Source organism: Fundulus heteroclitus, chromosome 14 (genome assembly GCF_011125445.2).
Source record: "Fundulus heteroclitus isolate FHET01 chromosome 14, MU-UCD_Fhet_4.1, whole genome shotgun sequence".
In the NCBI taxonomy this organism is placed as follows: domain Eukaryota; kingdom Metazoa; phylum Chordata; class Actinopteri; order Cyprinodontiformes; family Fundulidae; genus Fundulus; species Fundulus heteroclitus.
The window spans coordinates 5,415,007-5,440,469 of NC_046374.1; the positions used below are offsets into that span (position 1 = coordinate 5,415,007).

The following is a 25,463-nucleotide window of genomic DNA, read 5'->3' on the forward strand; positions in this document are numbered from 1 at the left end:
CAACAATGCACCTCTCAGTGTTGCTCTGGCACCTAAAATACCAAATACACTATACCAAAGTTTGTAGTAGTAACTTTACACAATGCCAAGGGTGTAGGGGTGTGAATACTCTGACTTTGAAAAGTACTTTGTCTAATCAATGTGTCTCCTTCTTTTGCCATTAACCAATGAGACAGGTTGTGACAAAGTGCGGGCTACATCTGGGTCGGGACAACTGCCTGAGACACAATGAGTAGGGTTTGGATACAGCTGATAACTCAGTAGTGGATTAGAACTTGCTAGTACCTGAGATATATTTAGATTAGTGCTTTGCTGCAACAGCGACAACAGTCAATAGTTACACAAGCAAAATCTTGAGTAGGTCAGATTCCTCCTGGGTTTTCCTAATAATCAGTAAACTCGGAAGGCTCACCTACCTCTACGACTGTCATTATGGTTGTTGCAAGAGGTGGAATTGTAGTGGTGTTGGTCGTGACTTTCACTGGCTCCAACTCTTTCCGCTTTGTTTTGTACTAGAGTGAAATCAAGAACATTAGAATCATGTCAGTCCACCATTTAAAGGTCCACCTCCTGCCTTCTCACTACAGCCTGGTGTAGATTTAAAAAGTTCATTAACATCTGTGGAAGTGTGAACAATGAATGTGAAAGGTTTCTGACCTGCTGAAAACAAGCCTGCACCAGATTTTCTGGAAACATGTTTCTGTTGGTAGAAAAAGTCCCAGAATCAGAGACAGATCGTTTCATCGACATGTTGCTCATTGCAACATTCCTGTAAAAACCTTTGTTGGAAACCTGCCATCAATAAATAGTTCCTTTCATGAAACTGGAAAAAGTTAAACATGTCCTTTGACTTGATGTTCGTCAAATGTTTTCAGAACATGCTGTAAAACCAATTTGATGGGTTTCTAAATCAACTTTGAGATCATATTTAGCCTAACATGATCTAATACTGTCCAATACTGGATCTTATGTGAAGTGAATTCAACATGTTGGTTTCAGAGTAGGGTCACAGTCTAGCAAGACAGGGCTACATATTAGGACACATCACAAGCTACGCATTGGGATGCTATCCCCACCTGCTTGCCGCAGCTATTGCTAGAACTAGACTTAAAGTTTTGTTCTTCAATCTGATGAAATAAAAAACATTAGTATTTTTGCTTTATAAATGACAACCACTGTAAGCTTTTCCTCTCCTAACTATATTTGTTGTGATGCTGTCAGAGCAGATCTGTACATGTGTTGGGACTCACACTTGAGAGAAGAGACTGAAATGCACCAGCGAACAGGGGACTGGTAAAAACTCAAGCTCTCGGGATGCACAGCATTAACCTCTTTCTAAAAGCTTCCAGGAAGGATGAATTTTACAGCTGGAATCCCTGTGATATGATACTGGTATAAAATGTGTTCTTCTTTTCCCACAGATCCTCAAGACTGCATAGATGGGACACGTGCATTGATATCTTGATCTTATTGGCCAAGTAAAAGACTGCATATTGAAAGAAACATTGGATCTAAAATAAGTACAGTCTGCTTTTAGTGTACCTGGCGACTGTCTCTGGGTGAGTAGAGACCAGCTACCTGAAACTGGCTGTCTGAGCTCCTGCTGAAAAAAAAAGCTAAGAAATGTACAGACAAAATACACCAACAAATCCACTTTTAACTCATAGCCTTGAAAGATAGTGTTGAAACCACAGCTCCTTGTACAGCTAGTCCTGAGATGCTAGACTGAAAGCGGTTGCCATGCAACTCAACTTTCCACATCAAAGGTCCTCCACTTTTCATCAGAATGAGACTACAGTAAGAGGTTGAGTCTCTAGGCAGATAAATTTAGTTTTGGATAAAACAGTTTAAAGATGGTTTGTTTCCTAATGTTTGACCCTATTTTTGGTGCTTAACTGATTGAGTGCTAACAGGACAGTGAGGCTCGATGCTACCAAATGTGTTTTGTGCTTCTTAAACCTATAGTTGGTAATCCTGTTCAGAAACACTTTTTGTTATACTGGGTGAAATGTTCCTGCCATCCTGACAGCAGTCAATAGATTTTGTATTCAGAAAAAGGAGGGAAAATGTGATCTCTGTAAGAGTTGTAGGCCTGTAAAACCTCTGACCAATCCCTGCCATGCGGTACGAACGGCAGCAATCCCTCATGTTAAGCATGCATGTAGAGAGAGTGGAAAGGAAAGCTCCTTTTTAACTGGACAAAACCACCAGACTCAGTTTGAACAGCCATCTGCCACGGACAACTGGGGATTTGAGAAAATTCCTCAGATATTTATACCAATAAATGTTTAGAGATTCACCTGAGGAGATCCAGTAGTGTATCAACTGTAGTAACATTGGGAGTTATCCCCGTTCTGTCAATGTGGTCAGCTTCCTGGGACACACCCGGTTTGATCGTCATCACCAAAATAATTCCTGGAAAGAGTGAGACCATTATTTGCCAAAGGATACAGAGTACCAACTCAACAGTACAAAGCTCAAGGGTGTGTAGAGGCCAGTTAATGGTAACCAAGTACACTGAAGAACTAAATAGTTACATTTTTAGAGCAATGCTTAAGTTTCTTTCATTTTACTCGCTCTATGGTTTAAAGTCCTTTTAATGAGATGCCAAAGAAAGTTCTTTTCTCTGGCTGTGTCAAGTACTAAGTAGACAGAGAAGACAGCACTGCCCTGCCACACTTGTTGCTGTGCACAGACATTTAACTGGTTGAAATAAGGCAGGCACATGTTGCTCATAACTACAGAAACAACCTTGTGGCTGTTTGAAACATTTCCAGCTGCAAAAAACATGAACAAAGTGCAGAACCCAATCAGTACCATTTATCACTCTTCTTAACACCTTGTAACACTGTTTTAAAAAACGACTAACTGAAATGTACTTGGGAAGTATTTTGAATAAATATATTTTTGATACCCTGCATTCACTTAGTTATGAGGATGAGGATTAAACTGGCCCGGTTTTCCAGCGGCTTTAAAATCGATATTAGAAAAGGAAGACATCAACTCACCAAGGATAACTGCAATGATGGTTGTTGAGAAGTAATAGATAACAGCTCGAAGACCTATCTTTCCTGACACTTCAGAGTCCAGGGCTGCAACACCTGTTAACAACAAGCCCACCATAAAAAAATGAAGATGTGATTAAAACATCACAAGAGATGCACCTGATGTATAGCACACCATTATATTGCCTCTATCCAATTCCAATAGTAAATATCACAAATTTCCCCAAGTTAAGTGGCAGCAGACTGGTAACAGTCTAACAGGCTGGGCCTCCAAGAACCAGGATTGTTCTGTTGCATTGCATGGATTCACATTTAGACCACAACCCCAATGAACAATTCATTGGAGATCTGCCAGTCCATACATGCACCTTACATCATCATGTCAACAACTAGCATTTTTTTGTATGCATTGTTGTACATTTTTACCCACTTTCTTACAATTTGGTGATAATTCTGTCTGTAGTACGATAGTCCTGAAGTGCAAACCACATAAACAAAGCTCTGAACACAACTACAAATGAAAAAACACGACCTAATCAAATCAACATCTTAAAAAACATACCAACATTAACTAAGCACATGTATAGATTAAAAACCACAACAACAAATAAATAATTACAACATATTCAAAACCACAACATCTTGAAAAGCACAACAACATATGTTGTTGTGCTTTTTTTGTTGTAGTTTTTTTCATATATATATATATATACATATATATATATATATATACATATATATATATATATATATATATATATATATATATGGTATATATAGTGTGTCACTTAAAGTCATCGTGAAAGTCATCAAGAAAGGAAAAAGAATAAAATTTAAATGAAGCTTGTCCGAGACATGGAAAACAACAAGCCTCATAGCTCTCAGTAATCTGGCAAACAGAGAAAGTCATGCACCTAAGAGCCACTATACTGTTTTGAGCCACATGCTAGGAGAAGCTAGACAGACCGTCAGCATGTGAAGGTGGTTTTGGATGGTTTCATGATGTAAGCCAAACAGGACATTCCTCTTAGGGAGCGCCAAGAAACAAAAGAGATTCTTTTATGAGATAGGGGCGCTGTGGGGCTGCATCGCCTTACGTTTGAATTCAGGTGCATATACTCAATTTAGTAACATGTTAGTTTAGGTGTGCAATTTTAAGAGGCATTTTTAGGTAGCTTGTTACATTGTGGGGTTTCAGCACAGACCCTTCACTCCTCTTCCTCCCTCTATAAAAAGAGTGCTTTACAGGCACTTCTTAAGCATTTACCCCACTATGTCCCTCACGCACAGTGCAGAACTGAAAATAAAAATAAAAATAGTTTCCATCCACCTCACCGCCTCAACCTGGTATCATTGACAATAACTTACGCCGGGACCGGACCATAAGTTCCCAAATACCCAATTGGTTTTTTTTTCTATAGCCATCTAGACTGTGTAGAAAAGAGGTGCAGTGAAGAGCAGAGCTTCAAGGGCTGTGCCTGTACTCATAGAATCTGGGGTTACAATACTTAAATAAAAGTGTTATTTACTATAGCGCTATTTCCTAAAGGATTTCGTTTGACCAATCAGTATGTGTCAGAGATTATGAGAAAACACACAGAATACAACAAAATAATTAAAAACACCAAAATGCAGATTCACTGGGACAAAAGGACTGGAACATATGCCAGTGCACCGGGGCAGAGAGAACTGCCTGGGATAGAAGCAGGTCAGAGGTCATGAGAGAGACATGGCCGACTCAGGTATGAATCCCCAGGTAGGGCATCCAGCGTAAAAATGATCAAGACTGTGTTCAAGTTTTAATGACTTGCTGTGGCAACCCCTGAATAAGAGAGCAGCTGAAAGGATTCCCAGTTCCAGAGGGAGCACACTGGAAAATGTTCAACAGGGATTTAAACGTGATGATCCGGGGAGACTGTTTATGATGTTTTGGCATTGTTTTGGTTGCTGGATGACTGGGAGAGGCGGCTTACTTTTAAAAAGGATGGGAGAGCCAGACTCATAACATCTGATTTTATCTCAAAACATAAAGTTATGTACAAGATTCTTAATCTGTTAGGAATAAAATAAAAAAATGTAAATAAGAAAAATAAAAATAAACATTAAAAAGAAGGAGAAAACATGCACTCAGATGTTAAAACTTGTTTAGACAATTTATTTCATGGGAAATGTAAATTGCAAAAGTATGAATCATCTACCAGTGAAACAGAGGATTCACTCCACCTTCTGGGACATCTCTGCTCTAGAAGCAAGTTGCTTTCCTCTCTCTTTCCCCCCTGTCTGCTTTGCTGTTTTAAAATCCAAAGCTATTTGGATTGAAAAGTAAAAAGTATTGTGCAATAGATTACTGCTAAAAGAAAATATTTCCCAAACAGTTCATGTTACTCAGAGCTCCCAGAAACAGAACCAGAACCAGAACCAAACGAGGTGAGGTAGTATTTAGTTGCTCTGCTCCTTAGCTCTGAATCTACCTCCATGAAAACTTGAGATGTTCAGAATCTGTTGGTTCCTTTAAATTAAGGCTAAAAATATTTTGTTCACAGCAGCTATTAGATTAAAGAATTTGACTAATGAATTATTTGAAACATTTGTTTCTCTGTAATTTAGTAACTCTTTCTTTTATGCAATGCTTTTATGTCCTAATAATTTGTTAGTTTCTTTCCTTTGTTGCCTTGCGTATGAATGCTGCTAAATAAACTTGCCTTGTCTTACAATAGGGTCAAACATTTACTGCTCATAAAGCATTCCTAACACCCTCACTGTCGGCCTTACGCCCTCACAGGGAATAAACAATGATTTTATCAACAGACTGCTGTAGAATATTTAATTACAAGAAGAGATTGTTGTGGCCTGAATATGATGCAAACATGTGGCACAGATTTGGAAATTTTTCTGTGCTGTTCCCAAAGACTCTTTGTTGTTGTTCTACTTTGCTTTAACATCTTTGACTTGCACAAACCCACATGCATTAACTGATACAACGCAAGGAGAGGAAATGTATGCCATTTAGATTTTCAGGGCCAATTTCTGATCTACGGTTTTTGTAAAAACCACTTCAACGTGCAGATACCGATATTTAGTAGCGTTATTACCGCATTAAAATGGAGTATTAATATCGATTTAATGGTGTTTTTGTATAACTTTAGGATAAACCGATTTTAGCGACAAAAAGCTACAGCAACCCCTAGCGTCACGGAGGTATAATTGCATTAATAAAATCAAGCATTCTAAAGTTTACTGATTTTACTGAGATCATTTTTTTAAATGTTATTGTATCAAATAATGTTTTGTTTAACTCAGGATTTGCATTTTGAATGGGTTGAAACACATACCAAATGTTCTAAAGTAGTTAAGCTAATTTAACCTCATTCCACATTCTTCAAGATGAACTTTGGTTCTTTAACTTAGATCTGCAATGAAACAGGATTCCCTGAATTATTATTATTATGATGATGATGATGATCCATTTTATTTTGTCTTTTGTTTCTTTTGTATGTACATAGTTCTTTAGCTTCTTTTTATCTTCATTTTGCTTAGTAGTTTAGTTAAGTTTCACTAGCCTAATAGAGAGGATTTGTTGATTGAAATATATTGTTAATTCAGATAAACAGCATTCTATAGCGATGTTCTCTGGATGTTCATTTTGTTTCTGTTAATAAATTCTTGAACTTGAAGAGAAGTTGTCATTCATTTATTCTATATGTGTGTAGAGTCTTCTGTTAAAACATCACCAGTGCTCAAATTCATCCCTTTCAACTATTGTCCGGTGAATATCAGCTGTTGAGCTGATATTCACCGGACAATAACTAACAGACTGAGAGTTATTTATTGAACATTAAATACCTTAAAACAGTGTGTAATAGCACAACACATGATAGAGTTCTTACTGTTGACCCCATGAAAGGTCAAGGAACAGGAACTAGGAGCAGGAGCTCGGAGCAGTAATTAGATGTATTTGGATGCAACCACAAACTTTTAATCTACTGGGAGGGTTGATGAGTGGCACAAGAACCAGGTTGCATTAATCAGGAAAATAAAGTCCTGTTGGGGGAGAACCTAAGGAGGTAAAACGAGATAAAATGACAAATAAACACAGAAGGAATACAACCGGTGCTAAAAGAAATTTACTAACCAAAGAGAAAAGACTAACATTAAAAAAAAAAGAATCTCAACCAAGAGAGAAGGAGCAGAACACAAAAACGATCAACACAAAAGAATGAACTGAGTACGGAACACCGTTTGTGAAAATAACCACTCGCCAAAAAATTATTCGAAAGCAAAAAACAAGTGACAAGCAAACCGCAAGACCCATGGATCATGACATAAATTATGATACATTCACTGTTTGCAAAAAGATATTTTGGAGTTTTGCATGCCCCAGCTAAAAAAAATGTCTAACTCAGCAGTTGATTTCTCAGGGCATCTCTAGATAATGAAGGGAGGAGCCGTTATCATTCAGTTTTCATTGGAGATTATCAGCGCTAAGGTTTGGTATTTGTGTTATAGCTGACAACCTGTTCCTGTTGTACGTACTCAATGTTCTCTGGCCTGTGCATCTTTATATTCCTGATGCCGATTATTTACCAGATGATGATGGACAGTCATTTTATTTGCAACCATCATAACACATTTCTGGTGCTCAAGCAAAAAGACTCCAAGTCTCACTCCTAAACACAAACGGAAATGTTGTCGTTCATGCTCTATATCACCTCCATCATACATTATTTTTTACAGTAAATGTTGAAAGTCGTTTGTAGTTTCTTCTAAAAATAGACAAGCTGACCTTTTAAAGTGTGTTTATGTTTGCAACAGTTCAAAGATCTGCAAAAACCATGATGCTCACTGTTCCTAATGCAGCCACAGTGTCAGCTTACCTGTGATCATGCTTGAGATGATGAGTGGAAGGATGATCAGTTTCAGCATTCGCATCAGGATCTCTCCAGGGAAGCCGAAATACTGCTTGTGGAGGTGGGAGAGGGAAGCATACTCCCTGACCACAACGCCCAAACCGATGCCTGAAACATCAAATAGACAACTTTTTAGGTTCTCTGGCAATTAATGTTCACCTGAAACAAACCGCTGCATTAACGTAAAACTCACATTTATTCACCTGAACCAAGTGTCTCAAACTCTGGTCCCCAGCACCTGTTGTCCTCCTGTCCAGAATGAATTACCACCAGAGCATGCAGTCAACTTCTACAGAGGCCTGCTAATGACCAAATGATTTGATTCTGGTCTGCTGAAGCAGAGACACACATTCACAAGCTGGGGGACACGGGCCCCTGAGGAGTGAGGTTTGAGACTCTTGATCTAAACAAAACTCACCCGTATTGTAACATTTTCAAGGGCCTAGATTGAGCAAAATTTACTTTGAGCTTTTAACTCTGTTATGATACTATTCCTTTATCAAAACCTTGCAAGTCTACGTACAGCGTAGAAGTACCTACCTTGAGCGGCGATGTGTGATCAGAGTGCGATCATTTCTGCTCAAAGTTGGGATAAAGTGGCTCTTTTAGCACCTAATCTGCACAGCGAAAGGAACTGCTCTTTTTTGGTACCATGCTGCAGCGGCTCTAGAGCGACCCCACATTCCCCCACAAAATCATAGCTCGTTGGAGCAGCAAGGCATCTTCGCACTGAATGCGTCTTTCTTCCAGGTGTGAAAAGAAGCACCAGAAATCGACTAATATTTCATAACAGATGAATACTGTGTAGTGCCAAAGGCAATAGTTCATCATATATATGCATATAGATGACTTTTGAAGGCTTAAAAAAGCATTTGCAGCCACATTACAAAGCAAACCACACCTTCTGGATGTAACCTTTTTTGTTTCAGAGAATGAAAAAAAATACTCTGAGGTTCATCAGGGGTTTAAATAAAAAAAATCCAACCACACACAAACAGAAACATACACTATGACATGACAGTATGACAGCTCAGTTTCATCCAAATTCTATCTTTTCCAAGGACTATAACACAATCTGAATTACATTAACTGTTAATGAAAAAGACATACATGATCACAGTTAGTAGTTTTGAATCCAACGTAAAATGATTCTGTATCTATGTCCATAACCCTTTTGGTACATGGACTGTACTTATAGTGGCCTTTTCTAGTCGTACTGACCACTCAAAGTGCTTTTACCTTAGGGGCCACATTCACCTACCACAGTATCAGCACACACTATATTACATTGAAACACAGATTGGTTGGCAGCTTTGGGTTCAGCGTCTCAGGCGAAGAAACACTGGAATCAAGCTAACAACCTTCAGATGGCCAGACCGGTGGTCTAGTGACAGAGCCCCAGCCGCCCTGAGGGATATTTACTGAACTCAGAACAAAGTGCATCAAAGAGGTGGGAGTTCTCTATTCTGACGCATTAAACCCTTTGTGATAGAAGAGGAATTATAGAACCCAGGTATGTTGATGGAATGGAGTGGAGGATTTTATAAAAAGTGTCAGGATTTTGTTTACCGATGAACTTCAGGACACACACACAGGACTAAAAGTTTGAGAGTCTTTATTGCAAGGTTGATGGGTGGAGGTCTGATGAGGAGCTGGTTGCACCGAAACTGAGTGAAGGTGATGGCAGGAGCTGACGGCCCGGAGACAGAGAGTCCACACTTGCTAGGTGCTGCTCGGCTAGCAGGCCTCATAGCACTCAGGTTAGCAGTTGATTTGGAGACACCAGGGCACAGAGCTGAGCTTCACCAGGGCGGCTAGTCAGGTTAGCAGAACTTGAGAGACACCAGGGCACAGAGCTGAGCTTCACCAGGGCGGCTAGTCAGGTTAGCAGAACTTGAGAGACACCAGGACACAGAGCTGAGCTTCACCAGGGCGGCTAGTCAGGTTAGCAGAACTTGAGAGACACCAGGGCTCAGAGCTGAGCTTCACCAGGGCGGCTAGTCAGGTTAGCAGAACTTGAGAGACACCAGGGCACAGAGCAGAACCTCTCCAGGAACAAACAGTGAACAAACAGTCTTTAGAGTGACTGACAGGACTAACCTTAACAAAAGGAGCAAAACAAAGCTTCCAAGGCAAACCGGGGACTGGCATGGAGAGGTGTGGGATGATGACGGCCAAGTGCTGAACTGAAGGCAGAGGCAGGTTTAAATAGAACACTTCACAGGTGAAAACAGGGTCTGGCTAATTGACTGGTAAATGATAACAGGTGTGACTGACTGCTGAGGAGGTGAAGTGAAAAATGACAGAAAATAACTGATGACAGAAAACTAACAATAAATAAAGTCAAACCTAACCCAAAAGAGATGAAAAAATGAAAATAACAGAAAAACAAAGCCAAAGCAAAACTCAACCATGACAAAAAGAAAACTGGAAATATAAACAGTGCTTTATTCAATTATTTCTATATTTATTTACCTCTCTGTGGTTGCTTTGCTTCCCTTTGTGGCCATTCATCTTCTGATTGGGATCATTTTCCAACTCTGTTGTTGCATAGCTACATGTTTGCTTCATTTCTCTTTGTACCTGGGAGCCTTTCAAGTCTATCGGCGGCTTTCTTCCATGCTGAGCGCCTGTATCCATCTGTCTCTGCCTGACGCTGGACTGCATTTTAAATGAACCAGGTAAAACGTGTTGTACCAAAGGCAGCTCTTAGTCATTCTGAACTGCATTGTATTTTCCTGAATTCATTTATCCTGGGCTAAAACTGTGTTGCTGTAATGATAGCCTTGGGCCCAGCTGTCATAATAATATGCTACCTGGTGTAACTTTCAACTAATCAAGCTTTAATTCCAAAGCTATTTGTGGATCTTTTGGAATATTACAAAAATAGGCTTTTCTTGCAAGTTGGCCTTTTTGGTTGCAGCACCTGCCTGCAGGCCTGCAGTGTGGCTGTCCTGTTTACTGCTTGGCGTTATTCATGCTGGATCCTTGTGAATTTAACTACCTCGATTACTGTGTAATTATGGTGACTATAATGATTTACCTTAACACCTTTACAGAGTAACAGTTTCCTCCACCCCAGCCTGGTGAGGATGCTTGTAAACATCAACTCTGTGAGGGGTGGATTTTGAAACAGCTTTGACCTGAAGAAGATATTTGTGTTTACGTGAGCAGTTTCCGGGAAAGACGTTTCTGATGATGGTCCAGGGACTTTTAAATGCAGCTTTGCAAGGTGTGCTTTAAATGGGTTGGAAAAGTAACATGTTGTCATATTTTGTGGGAGAGGCTTGTTGGGTATGAAACAATCAAGGCGAAACGTGAATGACAAAGCTTATTTCCGCAGCATATGACCTGCAGGTGATAAAAACTTCCACAAAGCTCACTGGGAATACTTCCATTTCACAACAGCTCATCTACAGCATACTGCCCACAGAGTGATCATGAGTCAAAGGATCATTCAGATAGTTTAAGGTGCGGCTCTTTTGGGAGGTTGTGAACAGTCAGTATGTTCTGCCACTGTTCATTAAAAATAAATAAATAAATTATATATATATATATATATATATATATATATATATATATATATATATATATATATATATATATTATATGCCAGAACTGATCTTTGTTTGGCACTGGTACATTAAGACATTAAATAATATGACATGCACAAAATCAAAATATAGCTTATTGGGTGAAATACGAGTGATTTTCTCTCTGCTAATTTCAAAGCGTTTGACTAATAGTTAGCTGAACCATGACCAACAGTACTAGGGTGGGATGTAACATGTATTTTAGGCTCTGTTAACATCTCCTTAAGTAAAACTAAAAACATTTGCTCCTACCTTGACAGTGGAATATAAAAACACTGAGGTGTGCCTGCTGGTGAAATAAATCTGATGGAACGTACCATAGCACCATTTGTCTGTTAACATTGTTATTCCAATGTAGAAAATACACGCAGCTACACAAACGTGGATAAACTGGTAGTGTCTGTGGAAGGATGAAGGGATGGAGGGATACGCGGATTGTACTGGAATGTTTTATTAGATATTCGTACTGCTTTGAATTATTTTGCAAGTAGACTCATTCAAATAGACACAGACACGTTCCTGGGTAAAACATGGAGGCTTTTAGATTTATTTTCAGTTGCAAAGACAGACATCAACGTTATTCTGGTTTATTGTTTATTTAGCACAATACCTAATTTTTGGCCACATCCTTTGATGGGTCCTCTTTCTTTGACTTTCTTTGTCTTATAGTCACAACTCTCCATGGTGTGTAACAATAATCATTCCCGGTTATCAGGAGTCCTGCCTTGAATCATATTGGGAGTCTGTGGAGGGGGTTACAGATTAGGGTGGTGACAAATAGAAATTTATGAAATCATGATCACTCTTTAGATCATGATTTGATCTAAAGAGTGATCATATCATGTAGAATTTGATAACTCTTTGGTAAAGGTTTTCTAATCTCAAAGGCCTGGAGCTCATCACCAAAGATCCATCCATCCATTTTCTAACACGTCTATCCCTGTTGGGGTCATGATGGGTGCTCCAGCTGTCAATGGGCGAGAGGCGGGGTACACCCTGGACAGGTCGCCAGTCTATCACAGATCACCAAAGATAAATCATCAAAATACCTGAGGACTGATAATGAAAAGGAAGCTGTTTATTAATTTGAAGAAGGGTTTGACTGATAATGACAATACAGATTTTTACACTAATTATTGCGAAAGGTATAATACATTTTTCTGATAAAAATTTATATAACAATTTTTTCTTTCTAAACCGATATTCACAAAGTTCCCTTATCCTTATAGAGATCCCTGTTTCATTTCTTATCGGAGTTATTGGTTGAACATAAATTATTTGAAATCAAAATTTGCTAGGGATGTGAATAATTTTGGGTTTAGCTTTAAATGAAAGTCTAATGTGTTGGTGGTTCATGAAATCTGGTCTGATGAGCCAACACCAAGTGATATTTTGAGACGAAAGATGTTTTAACAAGGTAGAAAACCCTTTGGTCTAGCCAGTAGTTCTAGCACTTGGGATAATTTGACCTTAAATTTCACTAAACGATGAAATTAACAGCATTTATTACTGTAGGTTAGATACTAATTGCTCATAATTTCTCCACAGAACCCTCTATGGAAATGCAGGCCAAAGTTTCCAGCCTAAAAAAAACGCTCAACGCTTTTTTATATCACGCTCCGTATCATCTGATGACTGTGTTATAAAACATGTCTAACCGAGCTTAAACACTGAAAAGACAAGAAGTTATTCCAACCATAAAACCCTCAGAAAATGCTTATTCCTCTTCATGTCCAACGACTCTGCAGAGTCAGCATTCTGTCAGCTGGAGTGCAGATACTGATTAACCAGTAGCTTTAAAAACGTTGAAATTCAGGTATTCTTGGCCCGTTTTACACCGTTCTAAATTAGTCGAGGCAAAGATGTAAAAATGAGGATTTGTTTTGTCAGTTTGGTCCCAATAAAGACAGTCGTTTGGACTTTTCCGTCTATTTTATCTTCTAAAATGACACAGTAAAGTGCAGTAAAGGGGGATAGCGGAGCATCACTCAGTATGTTCCAGAGTTTAATAAAGAAAGTCCAATTCTGAATTCTCAGTGCTGACTAGAATTAGATTATTTTAATGCTGCATGACATCATGAAAAATAGAATTGATATAAGTATGATATAATAGACAATTGCCCCTCAGTGGGCTTGTGGCCCATAGCAGAGATAAATAGCTGTAGTAGTTTAGTTATTTGCAACCAAAATCATAGCTGGTTGGAACATGTTTATCCCCTTTTCAGGATTCAGTGGAAACATCTTTACCGGCATCACAGCAACCAAAACCTTCTTCTAATCGCTGAGCATCTTTCTGAATGTTTCCACAGGTTTTCTCGGGATTTATCTTTGGTGTCTCTTTCCCCCTCCTCCTAATCTTTTGCTCCCTTCACAGATCATTAATCATATTCAAGTCAGTAATCTGTGTGGTTCGGTCCAAAACGCTAATATTACTTGTCTTCAGAAGAAATGAAAGGATCACTTTAAACCTTATCTGGGGCTTCACTGCAGTTCTGTGTGTCCACCGCGTTCTCATGTCAGGACTGTGTGTACAAACACACACACACACTTTTTAAAAATACAACGTAAGATAAGATAAGATGCTTTATTTCTCTTCATACTTACAAGGTAAATACAATGAAATTTTGTAGATCAGGTAGAGGATCAGGATCAGCCTCCATTTCATAGACTTCCTATGGCCTAACCCTAATTGACACCTTAGTGCTAAACCTAACCCCTAGCCCAGAAAACAGATGAGGACCAATAAAAGGTCCTCACTTTTCATCAGAGACCTTACTTTATTTGTAAAGCAAGAAAAAAAGGCAGTTCAACCAAATCACGCAGCAAAGTCCGCGTCAAGCACATACAGTGTGTAGGATCAATTTTAATTGATACGTTGGTTCTGCATGTTTACTGCCTTACCCACAGTTCAGATCTGGGGAGCGCAGGACTAGTGGTTGTTCTGTCCACCATCTCAAGTCGCATCTACACTGCAAAAAAGTGGTGGGTGACTAATGCTTTTTTGTCAATAGGTTTCCCTGCCTGAGCTGTGGATCTCTGCAGCTTCTCCAGAGCTACCATGCTCTGCTTGGCTACTTCTCTCATTAATGTTCTCCTTGCCCAGCCAGTTAGTCTAGGTGGACATCCTTGTCCTGGTAGGTCTGCAGGTGCTCCATCCTCTCTCCATGTCCAGATAATGGATTGACCAGAGCTCTGGGAGATGTTGAAAACTTGAAAGACTGAACCTAGAACCTTAACCCTGCTTTAATCTGCACCAGAGCCTTTTCCATGACCTGCCTCCTCGGTTCTTTGGTCTTCATGATGCTGTTTGCTCTCTAATGTTCACCTGCAGTGCCCACATACAAGGTGGACTCTGAAGGCAATCGTTTGTAATTAATTTATTTTAAAAGTGTAGAAGCCAATATGTGTAAAGTATGTATAAGACAGGAAATGATGTGTGTGTGTGGATGTGTTTTTGACCGCTTGGCCGGGAAACACTGTCGCCACACAGCTGGCCGTTTGTATTATCTTTTGTTTATAAGAAAGCTAAAGTGGGAATAAATCGGCTTTTAACTGCAAGAACAGAGTCTGGACATTTCCTATTTACCATCTTATGCGTGTCGACCATAAGATTCCTGTTTAAAAACACTCCAGTGGCTTTAAGCGTAGCCGAAACATCAGAGCAAAGGGGGATGAATACAAAATACATGCCACACTTTTCAGACTGTTACTTGTGGGAAGGGGGGGGGGGGGGGGCAGCCCTTTCTGTCCACATCCTAATAATGCGCTACTTTGTGTTGGAGCGTCACATCACATCCAAATAAAACACAGAGAAGTTTGTTGCAGTGGGACAAAATGTGCAACAGTTCCAGAGGTACGAATATTGTGTGGCACTGCGTGAGGGCTGTGTTGTTGTTTTTTATGCGCCTCTGCCAATTTAGCTGGGCTTTAGAGAGCTTTTTAAATCTCAAAACTGAGATTCAGCTGTGATCTTTATGCAGACCTAGTCCTGCCTTGAAGCTCTGCATCATCTGCAGACTAGAGGTTTTATCTGGGCGAAGCGAACAGGCACCCGATCACTGGTTTGCCTTTGACTAGATTACACATCACGGGTCAAAATACTGGATGCCTCCAGTGTGGATGCTAAAGCATTCAGCCAGCATCCACACTGGAAGCAGTGCTGAGAGAGAGAGCCCTCACACAGACCACCATGAGCTGTCACCTCAGTCTGGTCACGTTTGACTGAAGCCCATCCAGACAGAGACAGAGACAGAGGCAGAGACAGAGGCAGAGACAGAGACAGAGACAGAGACAGAGACAGAGGCTGTCTCCTTCAGCACCCAACCTGTGGACAGAATCCCTGCCACCGTTTTGGGCTGCGGTCCAAACGCGTTCTAAAGCCGACACAGAGCGACACAGCAAGGGGCCAACGCGTCTCTAGCGCGAATAGTGCGTCAGCGTGGGACACACTGGCATGCAGAGCCGTGAATTCACGTACCGATCAGCACCGACACCACCGTGGCGATCAGCAGCCAGTTCCTCCTCAGCAAGCCCTTCACGTTCACTCCGCGTCGCTCCTTGTTGCCCATCATGTCCACGGTTCTTCCTGCGCAACGGAGGAAGAAAATGTTGTGTAGCGAGAACAATGACTCCTGTGGAGACGCAGAAGACTCCTGCAGATTGGCGGTGAGCAGCGGAGGAGGAGGAGGAAGAGGAGGAGGAGGAGGAGGAGGATGGTGGAGCAGCAGTGTTGCTACAGCAGAGGAGGCAGCGGTCTGCTGGTGGCCCCTCCCCCCTACAAGGTGCTTCTGTCAGGTCCACCTTCATCAGGTGATGGGAACACGGTTGCTCACTTCAACTCACGTCTACACTGTACTATTTAAAAAAAAGAAACAAAAACAAATCCTGGTTCAAATATGGGTCGGTCCAGATCTGGGTTGATTTAACTCAACATTGCTGGTTTTTGGGTTGGATCCCGTATACCGGGTTAGGCTTTCCACCCACAAAACGGTTAAACGGTTAAAAGCCCAGTGCTGAAACTATCCAAGTGAGCCAAAAACAATAACTGACAACCTGGATTACTGAACAAGTCATATCTGGGATCAACATCTAACCCTCCATTTTTTTTAATCCAATTACAAAAAACATTACAGAGGCAAGCATTGCATTGGAACAGTAGCAGCAAGTCACATACAAGTTGAACTATAAACTTCAAGATTAACATTTAAAGACAACGCTAAACTAATTGGGTTTTACCCTTTATTTAAAGGAGCTCAGGGTTTCAGCACTTTTACAGTCCTCTCTGGGAGCTTGTTCCAGATAAATGGAGCATAAACTAAATGCTGCTTCTCCATGTTTGTTCTGGTTCTGGGTATGCAGAATAGATTTGAGCCAGAAGATCTTAGTAGTCTGGAGACTCAGCGTGATAACAGGTCTGTGATGTATTTAGGTGCTAAGCCATTTAGGGATTTATAGACTAACAGAAATATTTTAAAGTCTATTCTCTGAGATACAGGGAGCCAGTGTAAGGACTTTAGAACTGGAGTGATCTGCTCTACTTTCTTAGTCTTAGAGAGGATGCCCTGAAACACTAAAGATTCACATAAATTGGTTATCATAATAGCCAAATTCTCAAAGCATAATGATCTCATAATACTTCCATCAACAAAAGCAAATAAAACTGAAAAATTAACATTTTGACTCATGTTTTGAACTGTGGTCCCTTTTAACCCAGCATTCATCTTTTAAGTAATACCCTGCTTCTCTTTGGGTACATTAGCTTACAAAACCTTCCTTTACGTTAAGTAAACACATGTCTCTTCTTACTTAGCGGCAGGATGGAGACAGAGTAGAGTAGCTGCAGATTTCCTCTGTGTCTTTGCTCCATTCCGCGTAGAATAAACACCAACAGCAAAAAATGTAAAGTCAGCATCTTCTAATGCAGCTTTCCCTATGAAATATCCACATTTTAGCCACGAAAAAACACAGAGTAAATCTTTTGTTCACCCTTAAACAGAATGTCATGACATGAACCGCATCACCTTTGAGTTCTCCTCTTAAAAACAGCAGGATTCAGTTCAAAGATTGGTAACACTTTATTTGAAGACATGAAGGGGTCTTTATAAATGTTTATGGCTGTTGTCATTAACTGTCATTCAATAAATTATGATGTGATAGGTGTTATATCATATTTATGACAGTGTAATGTCAATCTTATGCGCACCGCTTCATATAGAGGGTTGACAAAGTTTTCAGCTAATGTGAGCTCAATTACTGAACTCGTTTGTTCAGCGCCATGACTTAGTCATAAATCACAGAAGAGTCTAACCTCTCAGGTCAAAGAAAGTAGCCCGTCACAAGCTGTGGTTGACGCAGACCGGAGACGCTGCAGGGACGAGACAGAGCTGTGATAAAACAATAGATTTAACAACGAGATGGAAAATCTTCCAGGAAGACGGAAACATGCAGCAGTCAGCGAGAAAACAACAAAGAAGAAGCCTTTCAGAACCCTCAAGGACGCTATGCAGAACAAGCAAACCCATAGAGATAAAACAATAAAACCACAGATATTCTGTTAGGCAGAGCTGCTGTACCAGATGTGGATCAGCTGGGAGGAGGCATAAGATTATGATGACAAGCCTGACTCCACGGGGCCATTAGTGACGCCTGTAAGCCTCAGAAAATTCTGTTTACTTATCAGTCTGATACTTAATATGCATTTTATCCGTGGTGCTAAAGTGTGAATCATGCCAAGGGACTGATGTGATTGGCCAGTAAAGCGTGCTCTGTCATCTAGTTACACAGGTCCCATTAGGGGCTCACTGGTTCACTGGAAACACGTTGTGTTGAATGAAGAATCAAACATGGGTAATATAAATGTCTCAACGCCTTGAGTGGAACGTCCCTAAAATCACTTTTTTACCTAGGGACCGGTACAAGCCTGGGCTGGCTTTGCACTATCACCTGGGGCAGTTTGGTGTTATTTTGGACAGGTGGAAAAGAAGCAGGTGTGTGTATGTATCGTCATGGGGATAGGATCTAAACTCTGAACAGAAAGGGTCCAGCCAGGATTTGAAGTCAGGACTTTCCAGCTGTGAGACAGTGGTGCTGACTGTCTCACAGCTGGAAAGACAGTCTGCTCTGTAGTGTTGCACCGATAGCGATACCAGTATGGGACGGGGCGCCTGATCCAGCACTAAAATGGTGGTATCTGTATCGGCGAGTATCAACAAATAAGGCGCTGATACCATTTTGATGTTTGTATGTCACTTGAATGCAGCCTTCTCTCTCCTGACTAGTATTATACATGTTATAGAAGTTCATGAAATGTTGCACTATTTTGGCCTTTGAGAGCCAAAAGTTTATTCAACTATTGTCACCCATTCCAGGTAGGCAATAAAAAGTTCTACTACCCTAAGTAGTATGCAGTTCTTCATATACACACACACAACAATTTCAAACAGATGGTATCGGTATCGGTCAATACTGCACAGCCAGGTATCGGGGCCAAAAAATGGCATCGGTGCAACACTACTGCTCTGTCTGTCCAGCTGTGAGACAGTCTGCTCAACGTGTGCAAGGAGAAGTTCCTGTAAAGTCTGAACCCGCCCAGACTGAGCTGTGCTTTTATTCACCGGACGATCAGAAATGACTCAACCGTGCACAGACGGTGATTAAACTACAAGTAAACATAAAATGGCTGGGAAGGTTTATTACAGCAGTGGAGAATGTGGACAGCCCCACACTTTCCACTTCTGATCTGAGAATGAAATGATTGCTTCGATGATCTGGATGTTGTCTTGACACCTGCAGATAAAGCTGTCGCCATTTTAAGCAAAAGCTTTATCTGCAGGTGTTCAAGATGCTGATCCGTTCATCCAGTAAATTATTTTTCAGCCGTCTAATGCTTTACAGGAAGTTAAACAATTCCCAGAACGTATTTTCTTACATTGCTTAATACTTAAATAATGAATATTTATTCCTGCTGAGCATCTTTAAAATAATTTCACAGATTTTTACAAGAAGTTTTGGCTAACAGAAGAAGTCGTTCTAACCTTTTATTTGTCTGATTTGGAGAAAACTAAAATGTTTTGCCCGCTAACTCTCCTCCCCTCAAGGCCTTCCTGACAGAACAGTCTAAAAGGATTTGCTATTTAAGTTCACTGGTATGAGGACGTGAAAAGTACATTCAAGGAATTAAAAAAGATGCATCACTTTAAATCATTCACATAACTATGATACACCAAATGCTGAAATAGCAAGTTGTAAGATAGTAAAATGATGCTGCATAACAAGGTTAAGCTCAGTGGGATGTGCCTTAGTACACTCCAGAGAGATTGTTCATTTAAAATTGGGCCTTGGACCCGTTGTTAACCTAGCACACATCAGAATGATGCTCAGCATCCAGGACCTGGTGGGAAAGAAATGATGGTTTTGCTTGTTTTCATAGTTAAATATTGTCATGTTAGCTGATTCCTCTAATCTCCTTTCAATAACATGATCTTACAGATGGCACTGATATTGTGTGGCGATGCTGCCATCTACTGCAGCTCTTCCATGATGGTATTCAGATTTTGATCTTTCTAACAATGCCAAACCACTGAGAGCAATGGCTTTATTTATTTCTTCATTTCCCTGTGGCAACACAAACTAATCCGACTTTTCAACTCTTGGTGAATGATTTGGTTATTCAGTTTCCCCATCAGATAGCAACAATAAAGAGACAAAAACAATACATTGGTTGTTAGCTTTTTTTAATGTTAAGTATTAAAATGAGAGGCAAACCCTTTTTATTTTGTGAGATGTAAAACAGAAAAGCAGACAGAGACTTTAAAACAGTAATGCAACAAGAGTTTTTCAGTTTCTTTATTATTTTGACTATAAACAAACAAACAAAAATTGAATTAGTACTGCTTGACTGGGTGAAAGATGCCATCTTATTCTGTGTTAAAATGTTATTAAAAGGTTGAAATTTCCAACTTTGAAGAACAGAAACGTCTCTGAACACAGAGATGGGACTGAGTGGCTGCTCAACAAGTCACAATGTAATCTTCCCACCACAGAGTCGAGTTAAATCCTATGTGAAGATGTGTAGGTAAGGTAAGATAAGAGTCTATTGAAAGATGATTCTGCTTTTTAATTTATTTACATTTTATGGACGTTTGTGAATTTTTATTTACTTTGAAGTCTAAATTGTTTGTTGGACGTAACAAATGAAGATGTCCCTCTGTACTGGGTAACTATTGGCTTGTTCCACGGTCAGCAAATGAAGAAAACAATGAGCTGACTAATCTATAATAAAATGAATAATGAAATCCATGTTAACCAACTACACCAGAACAAAGCTAGTAACAATACATGAGTGATATCAGATCATTCAATTGACAAATTAAATCCTTCTTTGGGGCGACAATGGCACAGAGTTTAGGGGGTTTGTCTTGCAATTGGCGGGTTGCTGGTTTGATCCCTTGCACTGACTGTCGTTGTGTCCTTGGGCAAGACACTTAACCCGCATTGCCTGCTGGTGGTGGTCAGAGGGCCCGGTGGCGCTGGTGCATGGCAGCCTCGCCTCAGTCAGTCTGCCCCAGGGCAGCTGTGGCTACTAACATAGCTCACCACCGTCAGGGTGTGAATGGGTGAATGACTAAACTGTAGTGTGAAGCGCTTTGGAGGTCGTCAAGACTAGTTAAAGCACTATACAAGTACAAACCATTTACCATTTCATACCGAGCACAAAGGTGCTTTATCACAGATCCTTCGTCCCTACAGCTGTTACACTTTACAACCATCACTGCTCCCAACAAACTCCACAAGTTGTTTACATCTTTGAAATCCTGCTGCAATCTACAGTTATTCCAGTCTGTTAATAGTCTGTTGAATCCATGTGTATTTTGTACACTTTCAGCATCACCCTACTCTTTCTTGTTTTGGGTGAGTGTGCAACACATTGGCCGTGTTTTGAAAAGCAGTTTTGAAAAGCAATTTTCAGCCTCCAGGATTTAATCAAAAACGTTACCCAAGAGCTACACTAACCTTACCACGCTTACTAATGCGCACACATCGGTAGGTGACTTAGGGTTAAGTGCCTTGGCCAGCAGCACATCACCACGTGACAGGGGGGCAGCTGGCATCAAACCCACAACCTTCCCATTCAAGTCGGCATATAGCCAAGTGGTTTTGCGTATGTGGGAACAACAGAGGATTTTTGTTGTTTGTATTTGTTTGTTGCTATTGTCAAAGAAAGACCACCTCCATTATGACTTCTGGGAAATATTACTATCCTAGAACATCAAACAATGCAGTCCCCAGTTACTGACATCCCATGCACCTCAGGTGTCAAACTCCGGTTCTTGAGGGCTAGTGCTTCTGCTTCTGCTTCAGAACGCCTGAATCAAAAATGTAGGTCATCAGGAGCATTCTCTAGCACCTCACTGCATCAGGTTTGGACTGAGGGCTGGCTTCTGCACCAGCTACACTTCCACTGTAACCCACTATCTGTTTCATATATCCAGTATTTTTAAGTCAAATGGCTTAAAGAGGACACATCATGCTTTTTATTGCCTTCCTTTTCAGGCAGAAAAGAAAGATCAACTATGGTTAACTAAGGATCTGGTGAAGACTGACATCATGACTTAAATATGCTGAGCAATAATCATCTGCATAGCAAACTTGGGTGCGAGATAATCAACAGAAATACATGCAGCGGGGGAAGGTAACTAGGGTGGGAAACTATAAGGGCATGGATGGAACACAGGTAAACTATACACAAGCCAAACACTAACTGAAAGATGCACAGTCCAAGGAACGTAAAAACTAATAAATAACCAAACACCTTAGGATTGTGAAATGCTTTGGTCTGACTTCGTTGTTATCGTTTCCCCGCTTCCTTGTAACTCTGGCCTCCTTCAGCATGGACTGCAAAATTGCTGTGAAAAATAATAATTACGGATTCAGAAAATTGGTTAGCTGAGGTCTGTGACCTTGTTTAGCAGTTGTGCAGCTGATACTGAGATGTAATTGTTCAAAACACTTAACAGAGAATAGAGAAAAGTGCACCGCTTGAAAAATATAACTCAAACAGAATATAGCGATATCTACGCGGTACCTGGACAGACTACATTCAGCTTTTCTGCACTCCTAGAGACTCCGAGTACACCACAAGATGTATTTAAGGGGTATAAAAGAAGATTTTGCACATCCAAGGGTCCAGCTTAAATTTGTGGCAGCTTGACCCTATGTCAGAGGGTTTGAGTCCACACCTCTGCCTTAGAAATCAGAACTGGGATGCTTTGATGTTCTGAGGACTCAGCTGGAGACTGAAGAACATAGAGCTTTTTTAGCTGCACCTCCTAGTTGTGGAACAGTCTCAGCATCCATAAAGTCCACCAAAACCTTGGGTCATTTTAAATCACTTATAAAAAAAAGCTGTTTTTTATTAACTTTTATTTCCGGGCTTGAGCGTTAGACCATTGTTTTTATTGTATTATTATTATTATTATTGCTGTTATTGTCTTTGTTTGTTTTATTTCTCCTGTGACATATGTTATGTTGTAGTGCTTATTGAGTTTACTATTTTATTACATTATTTTACCTGTAAAGCACATTGGTCGCTTTGTTATGTTAAGGCTAATAGTGCTATATAGAGAAAGACTGATTGATTCTCACCAGCCTGACTTCCTAATCCATAATGGCCTTGCACATAAAGCAGAGTCACAACAGTTACAGTTTAGTAGTTTATTTGGACACACAGCGACTGTTCTTGGTTATTATGTGTCTGAACAGCTCATCCTTATCTGCTTTACATCTCCATGTGCCCATTTTCACCGTAAATACTTAGTAGACCTCAAGATTAAGATCACATTCATCTTTAATTGAACCTTCTTCTGAGAACCAGGCCCCTAGTCATTGGCATGTGTGAGGCTGGAGCGCCCTCTAGGGGTCAGCCCCGTGTGGACCCAGCTGGTTTATTGTGAAGGCTGACAGCGGAAGTCCTCCTCTCCACCCCGCCTTCCTGACTTGACTGCGCCGTGTCGGGAGTGAGGCAGTGTTTCAGGGAATCGCCAGTCCGTGAGCGTGGCCTGTCGGTGCGGGCATGAGAGGAAGTCCGGAGCGTTAACCTGCTACTTCCCGGAGCACAGGCCGCCGCAGCGTCTACCCCGACGGGACAACCCCGGCCGCTGCGGGCGCTACCCCTCACCGGCTCGCTAAGCTAGCTCACGTCTCGGAGAGCGGGGCCTCTGTGCTGCTACGGCTCGGTTCCTCAACATACTCCGTCGGTTTCGTGGAGCGACTTCCTGCCGCGATGGGTGAGTAGACGGCGGAGCGAGCGGCTCGCGCTGAGCCCAGTTAGCACACAGCCGCCTTCATTCAGTCGACGCATGGCGCGTTTATCACACCAGAAGACGTCCAGTCCCGCAGCAGCCCTGGGCGGGTGGGACGCTCGGGTTCGTGCGCTCAGAGGAAGAGAGCTCGCTGGGACCCGAAAGCCCGTGCACGCGCGAAGCTGCGCGCGCCCCGCTCTCGGGGTGGGGTGGCTTCTGCATCTCCATCATCCCGTTCTCCTCCCCGCGGTCCCGTTTGGCCCGTGAGACGCGCTGCGGCTTGTCCCGGCGGGCCCTCCAGGACGGGGCATCTGCTGACATGGCAGCGCGGTGCTGGCGGGGAAGATGGCACCGCTCCATCCCCACAGCGGTTACGCAATAGGATGAAGCAGCCCACCTTGTGGTGCTGTTCGTGCTGCTCCCACGGTCTCTGCCGACGAGCCCGTAGAGGGGTGTGTGAATGCAGGCACGCCGCGGGCCTGTGAGTGTGGACCGGACCTGATGATGTCGCACCGTCGGCAGAGCCGAGCAGTGACGGCTGCAGCCCTGGTCCATCTTTTAGCTGCAGATGTGTAAGCAGGTGTGAGAGGAGCAGGAACCCTGATGAGGTTTGCAGCCTGCTCAGTACTCTGGCTTACAGGACTGTCCTGAGGGGTCAGTTAAGATCAGGTCCTGGAGACACCGTTCTAACACAGAGGTATCCATCATTCAGTCTCCTGTGTTTTTAAGTTTATTTCATTTTTTTATTACAGCTGAATGTCATTGATCAGCTTATTTCTTGATCATGGACACCATCACATAATAACCTTCTGCTGATCAGTCTTTTTTTTTTCTTCCATTTTTTGATTGGTCAGCTGCTGATTGGCAGGCCAGATACAGAAAAGTCAGTTCCTTAAAAGCCTCAGATCTGAAAACTCCCACTTTTTCCAGTGCTTGGAAACGCATCCACAAACATCTTTTTGATCCTTTTTTGTTTGTTTGTTTGTCCAGAAAAAGGTTGAGAGCACAGTTATTGCTGCACACACGGGGATAATCCTGTAACGCCCTTCCACCGGATGCTGACAGCTTCAGCCAAGTAACCCGCAGAACGTTGTCCCCTTTTTTATTTGCTAAATTTAATAGTTTGAAATAAAGCAGAGGTCGCTCAAATGAATCGGCGGAGTCAACGATCATTAGACGGTCTGAATTTGCCGGGACAGATTTAGAGGGAAACCAGCTCGTAAATGCCAGATCAGTGCATCCCTATTTTTTATTTTATTTTTCTGAGCTGCAAGTAATAGAATCTTCACGTGTAATCTGCTTCTGTTCCTCTCAGTGATCAGAGTCCATCCCACTTAGTCGGCTCCTGGTTCTCATTGACGCGGGGATTTGGAGACGTTTCTGGCCACAGAATGGAAAATGTCATTGTTTGGGTTTTTGAGCCGCCTGATCACGTTTGCTGTGTTAACTGATACTCCGCCATGCTGGAAAACCTACGTTCACCATAGTTCCAAAAGTATTCGCTCATCCATCTCGTCCATGTATCGATTCTCGATACATAGCTCAGCTTGATTTGACTTGACTCCAATATCGATATTTATTACTTTCAAATTAATGCCCAAAGTTATTCACTTAACAAAACCAGCCAGATGTTATAGTTATGTTAAAGCTATTGAACAC

The 25,463-nt window shown here is 41.3% G+C and overlaps 2 protein-coding genes across 3 annotated transcripts in view; one reads left to right on the forward strand and one right to left on the reverse strand.

Annotated features, from left to right (window-relative positions):
* slc1a1 (solute carrier family 1 member 1) overlaps positions 1 to 16,194 on the reverse strand; it is a 28,010-nt gene extending 11,816 nt beyond the window's left edge. The window contains exons 1-6 of the mRNA XM_036146122.1: positions 15,983 to 16,194; positions 7,880 to 8,020; positions 3,009 to 3,101; positions 2,301 to 2,415; positions 658 to 700; positions 417 to 512 (exon numbers count right to left, since the gene is read on the reverse strand). Coding sequence (XP_036002015.1) covers positions 417 to 512; positions 658 to 700; positions 2,301 to 2,415; positions 3,009 to 3,101; positions 7,880 to 8,020; positions 15,983 to 16,076 — 582 coding nt within the window. The 5' untranslated portion in view covers positions 16,077 to 16,194. The remainder of the gene's footprint in view (positions 1 to 416; positions 513 to 657; positions 701 to 2,300; positions 2,416 to 3,008; positions 3,102 to 7,879; positions 8,021 to 15,982) is intronic.
* A 7,243-nt stretch (positions 16,195 to 23,437) lies between these two features.
* The window catches only part of rap1gds1 (RAP1, GTP-GDP dissociation stimulator 1), a 46,972-nt gene continuing 44,946 nt past the window's right edge, over positions 23,438 to 25,463 (forward strand). Inside the window, exon 1 of one of the 2 annotated variants that reach the window (XM_036146123.1) lies at positions 23,438 to 23,789. In XM_036146123.1, coding sequence (XP_036002016.1) covers positions 23,786 to 23,789 — 4 coding nt within the window. In that variant the 5' untranslated portion in view covers positions 23,438 to 23,785. The remainder of the gene's footprint in view (positions 23,790 to 25,463) is intronic. The other variant, XM_036146124.1, reaches the window with a different exon arrangement.